A 15497-nucleotide genomic window follows, 5' to 3' on the forward strand; every position below is an offset into this window, starting at 1 on the left:
TGCGGGTCAGTCAAACCTCCGCTCCGCCTCTCCTATCGCGGTCAACCGCCCCCGGCGGGTGCTGGTGGCAAGGAGTGATAGAGAGCCCAGCCAATCAGCGGCGCCGCTCCGCCCCCGGCGCTCGGGGCACGCAAGCCCCTCCTCCCCGGCTCCGTCTCCCCCCGCCCCTCTGCGGGCACTCGATTGGCTTCTCGGGCCAGGCCTCGGAGCTCTGTGGCCAATCATCGCTCGCCATTCCTAAGAGACGGGCGGAGGAACCAGTGCTCCGCCTCCCCGCCCAGCGCCGGGGCGGGGCGCCGAGAGAGGTAAAGGGAAGCGGCGAGGCGGCGAACGGGGCAGTCGGCGCTGAGGCACCGAGCGGGCTTAAGCCTGTCTACAGAAGAGGTCGGTCTCCGGGTGCTCTCGCAGCCCGGCTCGACCTCGCCGCGGGACGGGGAGCACCGCTCGGCCGCGGCTCGGGAAGCGGGGTCCCGCCACCTGCCTGCGGATTTGGGTGAGAGCCGGGCTGGGCCTGGTGGCGGCGGGGGCCGGGGGCGCCGCTCCACGCCCTCCTCCCCCTTTGTTGTGGTGGGACGCGGCGGGCGGCTGCGGAGGGCCCCGGCGGTAGCGGGACGGGGTTGGGGGAGCTGCCGGTACCGCGGGGAGCTGCTCGGTGGTGGCGTGTGAGGGGGAGCGGGGCGGGGGGTGCGGGGGTCGCTGTCACCGTAGCACCGGCCGCACGCCGGGGTGTACCTCGGTGAGAGATGTGAAGGGTGTGTGTACGGGGGGCGAGGGGAGGAGGGGGTTATCAGTCAAAGCTGTGCTGCTCCTTCCTCTCCCTCTCTGTCCAGTGTTTTTTCTCTTGCAGAGATTAAGTGTGCAGTACTCCGCGTCGGGGTGGTGGAGAAAGTTAAGCGCAAGTTGCAAAAGAAGTGTTTAGGCTCCGCTTCAGCCAATGCCCTTTTGTCTGTTCCCCTTCTAGGTGCAGAGCCACGGACGTGAAATAAGCGCTACCTACACGAGACGTGTACACGAGCGAGTTAAGATTAGTGGTTTTCTTCATGGCACTAGTTTTAATGCTGTAGTTATCTGTATGCTGGGAGATGTAAACAAACGTAGTCTGTTGAGTGCTTCATCTAGCTAGATAAGCGCATGGGAGAGGCTGTGCATGAAAAATGCAAGTAGTTGGGGGTACTGCAGAGCTGTAGGGCTACTATGTGTAATTTGCTCGTGTGGAGTGGAAGGGAAGAGGAAAAGTGTGACTTTAGTTTTTATTCTTTACTCTGGGGAAGTAAAAAAGGACAGGAAGAAAACCCCCCACAAATGGGTGAATGAAGAGCCAGTGTGATAGTCCTGGAGAGCTGTTAATTGAGCAGCTGGGATTGACTGCACCCTTGTCCTGTGGTTTGGTTGTCTGTCAGTTTTTGACCAGACAGCCCCAAGATTCAAACACATGTGTGCTGTAGTCTTTACAAACGCACAGCGGTAAGAAAAAGTGAATTTACCAAAGGAGTATTGCTGAAAGCGCTCTTAGTAAATGCTGCAACCTGTGAATGTTGTGTGCAGAGCTCATGTTATCACAGTTATAAAAGAGCCAGATTCCATCTGTAGCACGGAGCTTATAATGACAGCTTATTAGGAGACTGCACATAACAGCAGGTTAGTCTGTTCTGAAGTGTTCCTCTCCTAGCCTGGAGAACTGTACTTTCAAGACTGATTCATGACATTATTTCTGTGGGGGTTGAACTCTGTAGTGAGAGACTGATCAGTCTCTGCGCTGTTCAGGCTGAAAAAAAAAAGCAGCTTTTCACCTCTTGTTAAGGTGAGAAGCTTCTTTTAGCAGAACGAGGTTGCTATTTAGACTTTTGCAGTATTGGTGCAGGTTATTTGTCTAAGTTGTAGCTTTAAAATGTTAACATTTACAATCTCTAGTGAATTAGAGGGGAGTGGGAATGTAGGTAAAGGGGAGGTTTTTGAAGTCCCTTCCCCCGTTTGCTTAGCACTATCATGATGAAAGATAACGTTGGTTACAAATGCCGTTAGAAAGAGGAAGGGGAGGATCCCGTTTAAGGTGGTTTAAACTTATCTCAAAGCTGAGTCTAAGTGCATATTTAACAATATGTTGGGATGTTTAACAGAGTAACCTGGTAGTTGATTGTTGTCCTGCAGTTGTGTGGGTCAGACCCCGACTACCCTGGCTGTCATCAAAGAGAGCAAGTGTTTGAAGATCCAGTTTTCTTTCTGGAAGAAGCTGGGTGTGAGTAATACATCTTGAAGAATATGTCAACTTCCCTGAGGTTCTGTTTGATGGTAAAAAGAACAACACAATTGTAAAAAAAGGAGGTTAAAATTTGTCTTGTAAGTGATCTCCTCTTTCACCTAGAGGGTAGATTCACAAACAAAATCAAATAGGCTAGAATTGCTCAGTAAATCTCCAAATGAAAGGCCCTCCTGGGTCCTCCTCCATCTTCCTGTTCCACTTGATCTCTCAGAAGTGTTGAGCACCAGTTGATATAATTGAGTTTATTGGAGCTCAGCAAAATCCGTGCTACTAAAAGCAACTTTAAAAAACAAAACTTGTTTCCACCTCTCTAATCCCTTTCCCACAAAAGCACTGGGAGAACAGGCTTTGTAGTAGGTTCTGGATAACAATGAATCTGAGCTCTGCTTGAGACTGAAGAGAATTCTTAAGTTTTGTTTATATAAAGAATAGTACGCAAAGTTTTAATTACTATAAAAAGTATTCTAGAGTTTCCAAATGTACTCAGCACTGCCTTAATGATTGTGCACATAAATGCCCTGTAATTGAAAGCGTCCATTTATGGGCCTGACTTGCTAAGTGAGCTGTAAATTCTGCTTTTCAGATTGGATTTAATGACTTTTATCATAAAGCCATAAACTGGTTGTGAACTGTGCTGAGAGGCAAACAATACCTAAGCTTACTTTGCCAAAATATTTGTAATTGTTGATTTGTTAAACTGAATTGCTGCAGGTCATGCGATGGGATTAGGTTTTTTGTAATAGAATAGTACAGGCAGCCCTGTGTTCAATACTCTCTGGGCTAGAAGAAATTGGCTACTGCAGAAAACGTTCCTAAAATGCTGCTCTCCACTCCCAGCAGAGAATCCGTAGTACAAACAGTAAGGCTTCATTCCAGATGACATTTTATGATGATTGTGTGTTTGACAGCCATTGTGTGAAGTAAGGCCAAGAGGAGACTATGAGAGAGCAGTTCCTGAGTCTCCTGTCAGGTTAGTCTAGCTCAGGCTAGATTTAACTACACTGGAGGTATAGAGGTTAACCTAAGGCATTGTAGAGAGAGCTCTTTCATATCAAGGGCCTGTGGGGGACTGGCCTGTTGAACATTTAGGTAAGGCCTATCTTGAAAGTGAATTTGCATTAACTAATTGTTAAATGCAATTGTTTGTGGTTTAGGGAAGTGGAGAAGCTGCTAAGCTATGCAGATCAAAACTGGGTACCTGATAATCAGTTCTGTGAATGTTCCTGTCCAATTTAGCCCAGGAGTATTTATTTTCTAAAATAGTGAAACTGATACTTGCATTCTGCACATGGAAAATTTTAGTCAAAGCAAAGGATGTAAAAAGGGCTTAAACTGCTGTGGTTTGGAGTGTTTATTCTGTGCTTTTGTAGGTCTAAAAAAGGTCTTTCAGTTTTAAGGATCAGTGCTGCAAAGTTTATAATACTAAGTGGAAGAATTCTGCTGCTTTGCAGGGGCAGGTGGATTGGCTGACTGCAGTTGTGGTTATTTTCCTCTTTTGCAGTTCTAGAAAAGTTGCTAAAATAATCAGTCCCATTAGTAGCTTAATCAAAGGCCAGTAAAGTGAACATTTCTTCTTTCTCTTCAGTTGCATGCGATTTTAGTGTACCATGAATGAGTTATATACAGTGTGCAAATTTTCTAGTAGCAGTATAGCTTTTCATTACTACATTTGCCTGTAATTTGTAGTAATTGGAGAAAACCTCAGCTTCTGAAGCTTTCGTAACATTATGATCCTCCTTAGTTTAGTTCCATGTATGAGAAATCAGTTTTCTTGTTTGATTCATAATCAAACTTCATTAATTGAGCAAGAGCAAAAAAAAAAAAAGGTCTACTTTCGGAGTGGGTAATTCTGTTTTCAGTGAGCCATGTAAAGATAGTACAGTTATTCAGAGTTTCAAAATGCATGGCAATACTCAAGAGTAATAACAATTAATGTGTACATTGAGTCTCTATATAGGCATGTTTCAAATTCCTATTCCAGGGCTGACCCAGAGGAAGAATTTTCTTTGCTCTTGTGCCTGCAGATCACAAGCAGCCTGCCTTGAACTTCATTGGCTGGTGTCAAAGCTGAACCAGGACCTTGGCTTCATATCTTTGAGCTTTGGCCTGTGAGCTGGCCAGATGGAGCTGTGGGACAGATGGAGCCCCTTGGGAGGGAGCTCTGTAGAGCCTCTCCCCACTACTGGCCTAATTGGCTAAAAAGCTGAACTGAGGTGGATCTGAGGGCATTGCTCAGTAGGGCAGAATTCCCCTTCCCCCAGGTCTACACCCCATCTTCTCCAAACAGAAAGCTGCTAACACCTGAAATCCAGTAAGGGAATACCTAAAGCTGACCTACCTTGACCTGAATATAAGCGGAGAAAAATGGGCACCATCTTAATATCTCATGGTGGTGTTTTCTTCAGAAAAGTCTTGTATGTTGCAGTAGGTTTGAGCTCCTGCAATGTGGCCGAACCAGGTGTCTCTAAGATGCATTTGTAGGGAAGGAGTTAGCCCTTCTGGAATCTCCAAAGGCAGTTTTTGGAGGGGTTGTGGGTGCAATGGAAGTGAAATCTCTTGTCTGTTTCACCAAGTGCTTTAGAGTGTGTTCTGCCTGAAAGGGGAAAGACTGGCTCAATGCAATATGAAATACTTGTTTTATTGTTTCTTTAAGTATTAATGATTTTGGCTTAATATAGGGGACATGCAGTACTGCACAAGCTATGCCTTTTAAAACTTCAAATCTCACTACTGTCTAGACTAATTTAAGGTCTTCTAAAATAATTAATTTATTATGCTGCCTTAAATAGATTAGGCTTCAATTAATGTTACCTTATCTTGAAGCCAATAATGTTACAGGGCTGCATGTGAAGAGAAGGGGTGGATATTCTCCCATCTTCTAAAATATCCTGAAACATTGTGCGCTTGGTGAAATTGATAAAGAATGTTGTCAGAATTCCAGGATTAATGAAAAAAACATTGTTTTTTTAAAAAAAAGTCATGAAAATGGGGATAAAATAGGGAGGAAATGAACTCGTAGACTCTCTCAAATACCACAAATTATTTTCCTCTGTCTTCTTTCCTCAGAAGCTTAACTTCTGTCCTCTTTATTCGAGAAGAGCTCTCGCAAATGAAATTCCTCTAAGCCAGAATACTTGTAGTAAAACCAGGAAAGATCAGGTTTCTTTATTTCAAGTTTAAGATGAATAGTCAGGCTGATATATGATGCATAATGCTTTAGAATAAATTAGCCAGAAATCACTTGGTATTTTTGGTAGCACCGATGTGTTTATAGCATGTTCCAGACACTCTGGAAAGAAAAATTTCCCTTGAAGATTTTACTCTGCTAGCATGGTGCCCTTAAGGTTTTCTTCATCTTTTATGCTTAGTTATTGCTGGGATCATGGACTTAATATTTAATACTTGTTCCAGAGAACCACAGTAGAATTGAATAATAGCAGACATGACTCAAACTGTGACTTTGGAAGTTGCCAACTATGACACTGTTTGACCAACTATAGAAACGTGTGCATCAAGAAGCAGGGAGATACTACGGGGGCAGAGATGAAACAAATACTACCAAAGTTAGGCAATTTGTTAGTCTTCCAGTATTAATCTGTTGGGAGTAACAGCATGTGCTCTGTGTGTTCCAGCTATCTAAAGAAGCAGTCGTATTTCTCTGAGCAGCAGTAAGTACTCCTTGAGCATTCAGAGCTACAGTTTTAAGGCACAATACAGAGAACATGGAAAGGGATAAAAAATAATGGAAGCTTTCTGCTTTGTATTGCACTGCTGCCTTGATACTAATAGTTCAGCTATAGTTGAGCCCAGAAGGGGGTTCTCCCTGCAATTACTCAGAGTCCCAGTGTGTTGGAGTGTTAGAGTGGAAATCAGGATTTGCTGGTCAAAAATGAGCTGCAACAGTGACTCCTAAACCTGCTAGTGTAAAACGTTTGATCTGAGTCTGTCTAGGTGGATCTAGTCAGGATCCAATGCAGGTGTAGGGCTCCTCATTTTTGTTTGAGCTCCTGCCAGGTGTTCAGACGGGGTGTCAGCCTTCCATCTCCAAATACCTTGTGAGGTGTACATTTCTGTTTTAATTACAATATGGAGAATGTTAGGGTACTACGAGCAAAAAGAAAAATGAAAAGATGACCATAGGCTGATACGGTTTTCCTGTAGTCTTTGGATTAGTCCTTATGCAGTACTTAAGAATATTTGTAATTTAATTGAAGTAGTAAAGCTTTCAGGCTTGGCATCTGCCCAGAAGACCTCAAACTGTATGAGCTATGTTCATTCAGATACTTCTTTGTGACAAAAGGCCGATAGCCCTCTGTTTGAGGGGGGGATGTGATTCAAATGTACAGAATCATGAAGCTTGCAGACAAGATGAGTAGAAACAGTTCTTCAGCAAAGCTTGCAGTGGTAGAACAAGAGGCACTTTCTGAAACTAGGAAGAGAATAAATTAAAATAGCTAAAAGTACTTCCTTACAACATTGAGCAGTTAAATTGTGGTGCTGTCTGGCACAAGAGATTGTGGGAGGCAGGTTCAGAAAGTGGTTAGATGAATTTGTGAGCAACAGGTCCATAAGTGGCTCTTGAAGCAGTAGGTGGGAATGTGGCTAACAGTTTAAGATGCTGAATAAGTATGGGGAGAGTGGGCCACGTAAATTAGCCAAGTTTGTGATGTCCTTGAGTAGCATGTCCTTTTGCCACCTAAGGTGATGGAGCACCAGGCTGTATGCAGTACTATTCTGACCTAGTAGGGTATTTCAAGGCTTTTTCCTTGCATACTTTGCATTTATCCAATTTGCTCATAATTCAACCTAACCATGCCTTGCTTTTTGTAGATGCCTCCTCTAGGCTTGGAGCAGAGTGCCGTTTCTCCATAAATCAGGGTGTCTGAAATATTCTTCAATGAGTACTTGCCACAATTGGCTGAAGTATTAAGCTGAGTGAATTTCTGTCCTACTTGTGTCACAATCTCTCTGCTCATTTGTTAAAAGATATGGGGCCACTACTGAAATAACTGGTGAAATTTTTATTGATACTTCTGGCAAATCCATGATGTGGCAAAACAGTAGCTAGAAGGAAAAGGGTAATTTAAGCCTCCCAGACTCTTCATCTGCAGCTGTGGTGTGTTGTATTTTTCCTTTAAATAGCTCCTAAGCTGCAGTAATTGTCATAAAGGGCTCTTTAAATGTGTGCCTTTATGTTTTATTTTGTATTTTGGAAAAAGCTAATCTTCATGGGGATAGGGGATCAACCTGTGATTTTACAGGTACAGATGAGCACGTCTGTAAAGGAACTGGTCAAAACTAAGGATAATACCTGGAAATTTCTGATTAGCTCAGACTGAGCTCATAATATTTTGGAAATGAGGAAAAAAAAGGATTTTTTTTTGTTGTTGTAGTTTTTTGCCTCTGTCAAAATTGTATGAGAGTTCAAATGTAAAGAAAACTGAAATGTATCTGATTTCTTTCCTCCTGCCAGACTTAAATCTCTCAGCGTGCATGTGAAACAGAAAGGCAAATCATAGTTAAAAATGAGGAAAAAACACCGAAGGGTACAGAAAGTGATATATAGATCAGTGTTATGTCTTAAGGGAGAGAATACTGCAAAATTGGACACCTCATCATGAGGAGTATTGTAAAGCTGAAGAATTAGATAAAAGCAGTGAGGGCCTGGAAGAATAAGCGATTTACCTTGCTGGTAAATGAAACCCTGCTGAAGTGTTTGTTTTATAAGGCTGACAATCAAAGGAGAATTCTGGGGCATTGAAAGTTATCAAATATGAAGCTGAAGAACAGGTAATACTTACGTGCTGGTGAGCTCTGTAAATGGGAGAAGAATTGGTGTGGATAAGCAATGATGGTGGTACTTGGTTGCCTACATCTGTTAGCATTGAATTTCATGTTTAGATACTGCATCAACTGCTACCATTTGAAACATGGTCTTCGAATCAAAAGAGGGGTTTGGTTTTTTAATTTTTGTATGCCTCTGAAACATCTAGTGACCTTGCTCAAAAGCTGAATTCTTTCTTCTTTTTTTTTAAGCTCAGAGTGACTGTTGCTCTTCCCCATTTTGGACACCTTAAAACAGCAGAGGGAGTACAAGCCTCCTGTTTTATCCCTGGAGCCACTCAGTGGACGTAGCGGGGGTCTAATGTGTTTCACTCCCAGGCCTGCACAGTTCAGAACATGTTCAGAACAGTTCAGTCCCTGTTTATTGGAACCCCTGACTCCTTGACCCCCAAACCTACCATTCTTACTTCAGTCCTGGTTTTAGGTGCTTTCAGAAGCTGGTATATGGAGGTATAATTTAGTTGAAACTGAAATACCATTCCTACTGAATATTCTGTTCTGTGGAAGTTGAAAATTTATGATTTAAAGTTACCCATAGAATACAGTGTTTATTGACTTGTTGGTCCTCTCAGACTGCAGAGACATGACAAGGCATAAATTAGCCATGATTGCTGTAGCCTGCAGTATCCCAGATCAACCATGTTGTTTTGCAGATTGGAAATTTCAGTAAGATGAAGTTGGTGTATTTTGGATAGAAGCAAGGGATGTGCCTATCCAGCATGAGCAGTCAGGCAGGCTGCCTTGAAAGCTAGAACTGAGTAGCCTCATGGTAGTCTTAGCTAAAACAAGGTATTTTCAACTGACTGAACTGAACTTGAGCAGCTTGGAAATAAGGTGATTTCCTGGAGTTCAAATACCTATTTGCTTCCTGGAAATACGGCATTGTAATGGAAAAAGAAAAAAGAACAAAACCCAAAACAACCAACCAAAACACACACACATAGAAGAAGAACAAAAGAAAGCCCCCAAAAACCAAAGCCACAACCTTATTTCTATCCATAGGAGTATTATGTGCTCAGGCTATTTGTGACAGCTGTCTGCCTGAAATGATCTGGTTGATTTGGGTCTTATGTTTTAATACCTAAAACTAGCCTAATAGAAGCTGCAAAACCAAAACTTTTTTTTTTCTAAATGGATATCATTTCCTCTTTAAACTGATTTGAAGTGCAAATTACAGCGAATGCTAAACATAGCCCAAATTTCAGCATCCATTCTAATCTTTCATTTTGTATAAACATCCTCATTCAGGTAATTGATACTGAATGAAGGCTATTAAAATTGAAAACAGACAGTTCTACTACTTGGGTAACTACAAACTAAGGCTTTAAATATCCTTTAATGAATTTTGAAAGATTTAATGATTTTAAATACTGCTAGTTGATAAGATTCATTTTCAGTAGGGTACTGAACTCAAGATTGAAAGATGGAAATAACCTTATTACCAGACTTTAGTGAATTTCAAATCGCTGTCCCCCATGGAACAAAAATTGGTAGCTGTTGAAAACATGACAAACAAAATGAGAAAAAGCTTGTGAAATGGCTGGCTGCTGGAAGACTTCTGTCAAACTAATGACATTCCAAACACAATTTTGCCTGCTAAGTTAATTTGGAGATAGGCAGAATGTGTATATATGTGTATGTGGTTTGTCAGTCACTTGTGGAAAATTTTAGTGCTTAAAACCAGCCAGCCTAGATGCAAAGTTAGATTCTAGTTAACTTCTGTATTTTCTGGAGTTGACTTTAGCCAGGGAAGTCTTGAGGACAAATTCAGTGTTTAATCCGACAGTTACCTTAGTCTGTCCTAAGTGTTGAGGAGTCTGCAGCAAACTTGTGTTTGAACCTTCCTGAAGAAGAACCTAACCATGATTCAGACTACTTCTGAACTGTTATCTGACTTGTGCTCTAGGGTGCAGTGTCCTATGGCATTTGGTAATTAAAGGTCCTAAGCAAGGTATTTGTTTCGTGTGAAACCTCAGTGTTAATGTCTGCTTTGGTTTGTGTTTTTAGGGATCGAACGGGAGTCTCTTGCTTGCTGAGTGTCCTGTCTGGTGAAAGTCATGTCCATTTTGCCATTCACTCCACCAGTTGTGAAGAGACTTCTGGGATGGAAAAAATCTGCTGGTAGCTCTGGAGGGGCTGGTGGTGGTGAGCAGAATGGTCAGGAGGAAAAGTGGTGTGAAAAAGCAGTGAAAAGCTTGGTCAAGAAGCTCAAGAAAACAGGACAGCTGGATGAGCTGGAGAAGGCCATTACCACCCAGAATTGCAATACAAAATGTGTGACAATACCAAGGTAAGTGCTGTCATGTTCGAAATTGTTGCAACCCCTTCAGAGATGATTAAATGGATGTTTAGGCTTTCCTTTAAAAAATGGCTAAAAAAATCAATTCCGTGCATTTGATTCGTTAGATTCTTTTAGTTTTATATAATGATTGCTTACAACTGAATCAATGCTTTGTGAAGTCACAATTTGTAATAAGATATTTACATTTAAATTTTCATTACTAAGTAGATTCCAGATTGTATGTGCTCTGCTGGTGCCTAGCACTGCCTTATGCTTTTACTTAATAACCCTGTCTATGATCGGAGGGGCATAATGGAACCTACACTTCCACTGAAAAAAAAACACAAAAGACTTGTTTTTCCTTGGTCAACACTTCAGTCATCTAATTATTTTCAGTTATGTCTGCTAGTTTCATTTAAGTTGTATAAGCTGCGTGCATTCTCCCTTTTGAAGGGGAATTGTATCTTTGGAGGCAGGTTTCCTGAAGACCAGTTTGTTTATTGTAATATGTTACTGGTTAATGGAAGTGCTTTTTATTTAATAACTTGGAAAATTTCTAGTGCTGCAATTCTACTCCTGATACATATTTACATGTAGGTGAATGACTTGCATTCTACCCCTTTGACTTTCTCAACTTAATTCATAGCAACTGCTGTGCGAGAGGCAAGGGTTACGTTTGTAAGTATGATGAAGTCTGCTCTCAATTCATGTACAGAAATCCCACAAGGGTGCCTGTATAAGCGCATTACATGACATACAAGTATCACACCACTTCACAGGAGTGCTTGTCTTTGCAAAAGTAAAAGATCTGGTGGCACAGGAGTATTGTGGGCATTTTGCCCCGGGACACTTAATCTCTAGGGGAGTGGACCTGCATCTGGTTTATGACCTTAATATCTGAATTAGCACATTGATCCAGCTACTTTTAGACTTTGTATTAATCATAGCACATACTAGATTGGACTGGTGTTGGTAATGATTTCCATATATTAAATGTGTTATGGCTGTTATTTGATAATGGTTTTAGCATTCTCTTTTAGATTTGACACTGCTTTCTGGGAAAACTATGAGTATGCTGTGAATGAATGACTACCTTAATTCTGTTCCTTATCTTTTCTGTTCACCTTTTGTTTCTAATGCTGCCCTCTGCTTATATTTTCTTCCCTAGGGCAGTCCCCAGATTCTGAGTTTTCCTTCTGCTTTTTTCCTTTGCCAGCTGGAACACAATCAGAAATAAAACATTAGAGCATTCTTGTCTTAATGTGTATCGGTAGACTAAAGATTAGGGATAATATTTGACTTGACATGAGATGACTCTATGTATTTAGCAAGGCTTTACCATGAAAAAGACCAAATGCTTAACTGAAAAACGCTTTGTAAAGCAGAAACTGAATATGTCATGTGGAGATTCACTTTGTGCATCTAATTTTTAGAGCTCAAGCTCTTAAAAGAATTCCAAGAGCTCCCTTTTAGGGCTACTGGGACAGTAAATACTGCTAGTTCAGAAAAATAGTTGTCTAAATTTAATTTCAGAGATGATGTTAGAAGATAGAAACAGTATTCTAATATTCCAGTATCTGAAGGGGGCCTATAAGGATGCTGGGGATGGACTCTTCAGTAGGGACTGTAGTGGTTAAGACAGGGGGTGACAGGTTAAAACTTAAACACAGGAAATTTAGGTTGCATATAAGGAAAAAGGTGTTTACTGTGAGGGTGGTGAGGCACTGGAATGGGTTGTCCAAGGAAGTTGTGAAAGCTTCATCTCTGGGAGTGTTCAGGGCCAGGTTGGATGCAGTTTTGGGTAACATGTTTTAGTGCAAGGTGTCCCTGCCATGGCATGGGAGTTGGAACTGGGGGATCTTAGGGTCTTTTCCAGCCTTAACTGTTCTATGATTGTGTATCTTTGTTTTCCTGGTCTGTTTTGTCCTTCTGTTTGCATGACCTCTTGTCATGTAGGAAATGTCATGTCAAGTAGAAAATAATTCTTTAAACAATATGAAGTTAAATATACAAATACTTTGTTATACTCTGTGTAGCCTTTGTTACACCCTGTAGAACTCTTGTGACCTGCAGTTCTTGATGTACTGTTCTCATTTGTTTGAGTTCAATTTTTCACCAATCATTACAAGAGAGGTATTTTATTACTGGAGGGCTCCAGAGAAGGAGCTGGTGCAGGGCCTGGAGCACAAGTGTGATGAGAAATGGCTGAGGGACTTGAGGTGTTCAGTCTGGAGAAGAGAATGCTCAGGGGGGACCTTACAGCTCCCTACAACTGCCTGACCGGAGGATGGAGCCAGGAGGGGCTGGGCTCTGCTCTCAAGGAACAAGGGATGGGACAAGAGGAAACGGCCTCAAGCTGCACCAGGGGAGGTTTAGAAGGAGCTGAGGAACAATTCCTTCCTCAGAGGGTGCTCAGGCATTGGAACAGGCTGCCCAGGGCAGGGCTGCAGGCACCGTCCCTGCAAGTGTTCACACTCTGTGGAGACGAGGCCCTTGGTGCCATGGGTTAGTGGTGGCCTTGGCAGTGCTGGGCAATGGTTGGACTGGATGTTTAGGGGCTTTTCCAACCTAGTTGATTCTATGGTTCTCTCTTTCTGTCAGCTGTAAGAAGGAGTAGACCTTGGTTTTACATTTCTTGACTGCCTTAGTACTAAGTAGGTAGCTAGATAGCTCTTCGAGTAATGGTGGCTATTATACAAGGTTTAATTTTAAAATAAGAAGTGGCTTTAAGGGGTAAGATGGTACCAGGGTTGCCAGCAGCACAGAATTCTTGAGCTTCATAGTTGGCTCTTGGACTGTTGATATTATTTCACTTTGACAGCAGTAGGCTGGATTCCCAAGAGAGAACAAATGTCATCTCAGTACTGTAATGACTTTTGGAGTTTCTTGTTCTTGGATTTAGTAAGTTAATGAAACTGCTGCTTGAGACCCACTTGAATGAATGTCATGAAGATCTGCTGATCAGCAGGGATAAATAATAAAATGCTGAATTTGAATCTCAGTCAGCAGGAAGTTTGAGGTTCTAAGCTGCAGACTGAGATGCAGTTCTGATGTGACAGCTGGGCTTTTTGTTTGGTTGCGTTTGGTTTTATTTAACTAGCTTAGATTTACTTACTAATACTGTTTAACTCAGCATAGATACTGACAAGTGTTGTCGGATGCTTCTGTTTGCCACTGTTGCCTCAACAGAAGCTTCAATTATGGTTCTAGTCCCCTTGGAGTTTTCCAGAGAGTGTGATACTTAACTGTAATGTACTCTTTCATCGTTGAAATGCAAAGCAGCTAGACACCTACAAGCTTTTCTCAAAACTGAGAGCAGCTTGGACAAGAGTTAAGTTACAGTGCCCCTTCAGAAATATGCATGTATTTACTGTATGTCCTTGACAGTCGTGCTGAGATTAGCATTGTTGTGTTTCTGTTCTGTCTGTCAAGGTGACTACATATGAAGTGAGGCTGATGCTGTGTAGTATGCCAAAGCTGCTCATGTGGTAATTAACATGACTTCTTACACAGACTAATAGAGGTTCTGAGAAAGCAGAAGCAAACAGATGGAGTGGGTTGGTGTTGGCATTGCACAGCAGGGGTGCTTAGCTCTTCATAAGTGGGTCAGTAATCTAGAGCAGGGGCTAAATAAGTACAGAGGTCCTTTTGACACTAGCCCTCTGAGTAATTTGTAGTTATCTTGCTGAATCCTCCCAGCCAACCAGTAGGATTCTAATCACATAATCCCTGTGTATTCTGAAATGAAATGTTGGCACGTGAGTTCACTTTTCTAAAATATATAATGAACTTGGTAGAATTTAAGATCCTGTCTTTATGCTCTCCCTTGCAGTTTTGACACAAACGGGGGGCAGGAAGCACTCAGTGAAGAAAAAAAGCCTAAGCATTCATTTATACAATTTATCTTCCACTGGAGCAGTTTATTCCTTATGAATATGAATTGCTCTGTTGAAACAAATACTTTACAACTAGTGATAGCTAAAATCCAAGCAATCTTTAACAAATAAAACCATGCCACATAGTGAGTAGTCAACTGGCATGTTCACTGTCTTTGTCATTTAAAAAGTCATTTCATTGGTGGCAGTGAGGTGTTGGAACTGGAAATAGGGAAACAAAAATCAGTAGTTTCAGTGTCCCAGTATTTTGGTGTCATCAGTTGTGTAGTGTTTCTGGCTTAAAAAGAGTATAGCTCCATGCTTTCTTCATGCTTTCTTCATGCTTCTTAAGCAAGACTTGGCAAAATGGAGTTGCTTTTGTAAAATGCCTGATAATGAACAATTAATAAGAGTTACATGGGGGCAGGTTTGGGATAATGTTGACCTAGGTTGTTGTAGCTCCTGTTTTGTTTTTCTTTTTTTTAAGTTTTCAGAAAAAAAACAAAAGCTCTGAAGGACTGGAGCAGCTCTGCTCTGGAGCCAGGCTGAGAGAGCTGGGCTGGGTCAGCCTGGAGAAGAGAAGGCTCCTGAAGGGGAGACCTTAGAGCAGCTCCAGTGCCTAAAGGGGCTGCAGGAAACCTGGAGAGTGTCTCTTCATCAGGGACTGAAGTGGTAGGACAAGGGGTGATGGGTTCAAACTGGAACAGGTGAAGTTCAGGTCGGACATAAGGCAGAAGCTCTTCCCTGTGAGGGTGCTGAGGCGCTGGCACAGGGTGCCCAGAGAAGCTGTGGCTGCCCCATCTCTGGTAGTGTTCAAGGCCAGGTTGGACACGGGCTTGGAGCAACCTGCTCTAGTGGAAGGTGTCCCTGCCTGTGGCAGGGGTTTGAACTGGATGAGCTTTAAGCTCCCTCCAACCCAAACCAGTCTGGCATTCTGTGGTAGCTGAAAGTTAATGCAAAGCTGTTCTTCCTGAGTTGTAACTGGGTGCATCCGTTTCTCATGCTGAATTCAGATTATATGTTGACATTTGAGTAGTGTGACTACTGTAGTAGGGTTTTATCTTATACAAAGTGTGAGTACTAATGGATATAATCTGCCTATATGGGAGTAATCCCCAGGTACAACTGTAGTCCTCATTTGTTGCATGTGGTAATCCATTCACTCTTCCCCAGAAGATTGTGTCTTGCACTGTGCTTTTGCTTAGCTGTTGCTGAAACCATAGAGCACTGCTGTACC

The 15497-nt window shown here is 42.2% G+C and overlaps 1 protein-coding gene across 2 annotated transcripts in view; it reads left to right on the forward strand.

Moving 5' to 3' along the window:
* Positions 1-272: 272 nt before the first annotated feature.
* LOC133213464 (mothers against decapentaplegic homolog 2) overlaps positions 273-15497 on the forward strand; it is a 52019-nt gene continuing 36794 nt past the window's right edge. For both annotated transcript variants that reach the window (XM_061355679.1, XM_061355680.1), the window contains exons 1-2: positions 273-493; positions 10112-10394. In XM_061355679.1, coding sequence (XP_061211663.1) covers positions 10162-10394 — 233 coding nt within the window. In that variant the 5' untranslated portion in view covers positions 273-493; positions 10112-10161. The remainder of the gene's footprint in view (positions 494-10111; positions 10395-15497) is intronic.

This window comes from Neopsephotus bourkii, unplaced genomic scaffold, assembly GCF_033783945.1.
Source record: "Neopsephotus bourkii isolate Nb327-2 ecotype Australia unplaced genomic scaffold, CSIRO-AGI_Nbou_v1 NB_827, whole genome shotgun sequence".
In the NCBI taxonomy this organism is placed as follows: domain Eukaryota; kingdom Metazoa; phylum Chordata; class Aves; order Psittaciformes; family Psittacidae; genus Neopsephotus; species Neopsephotus bourkii.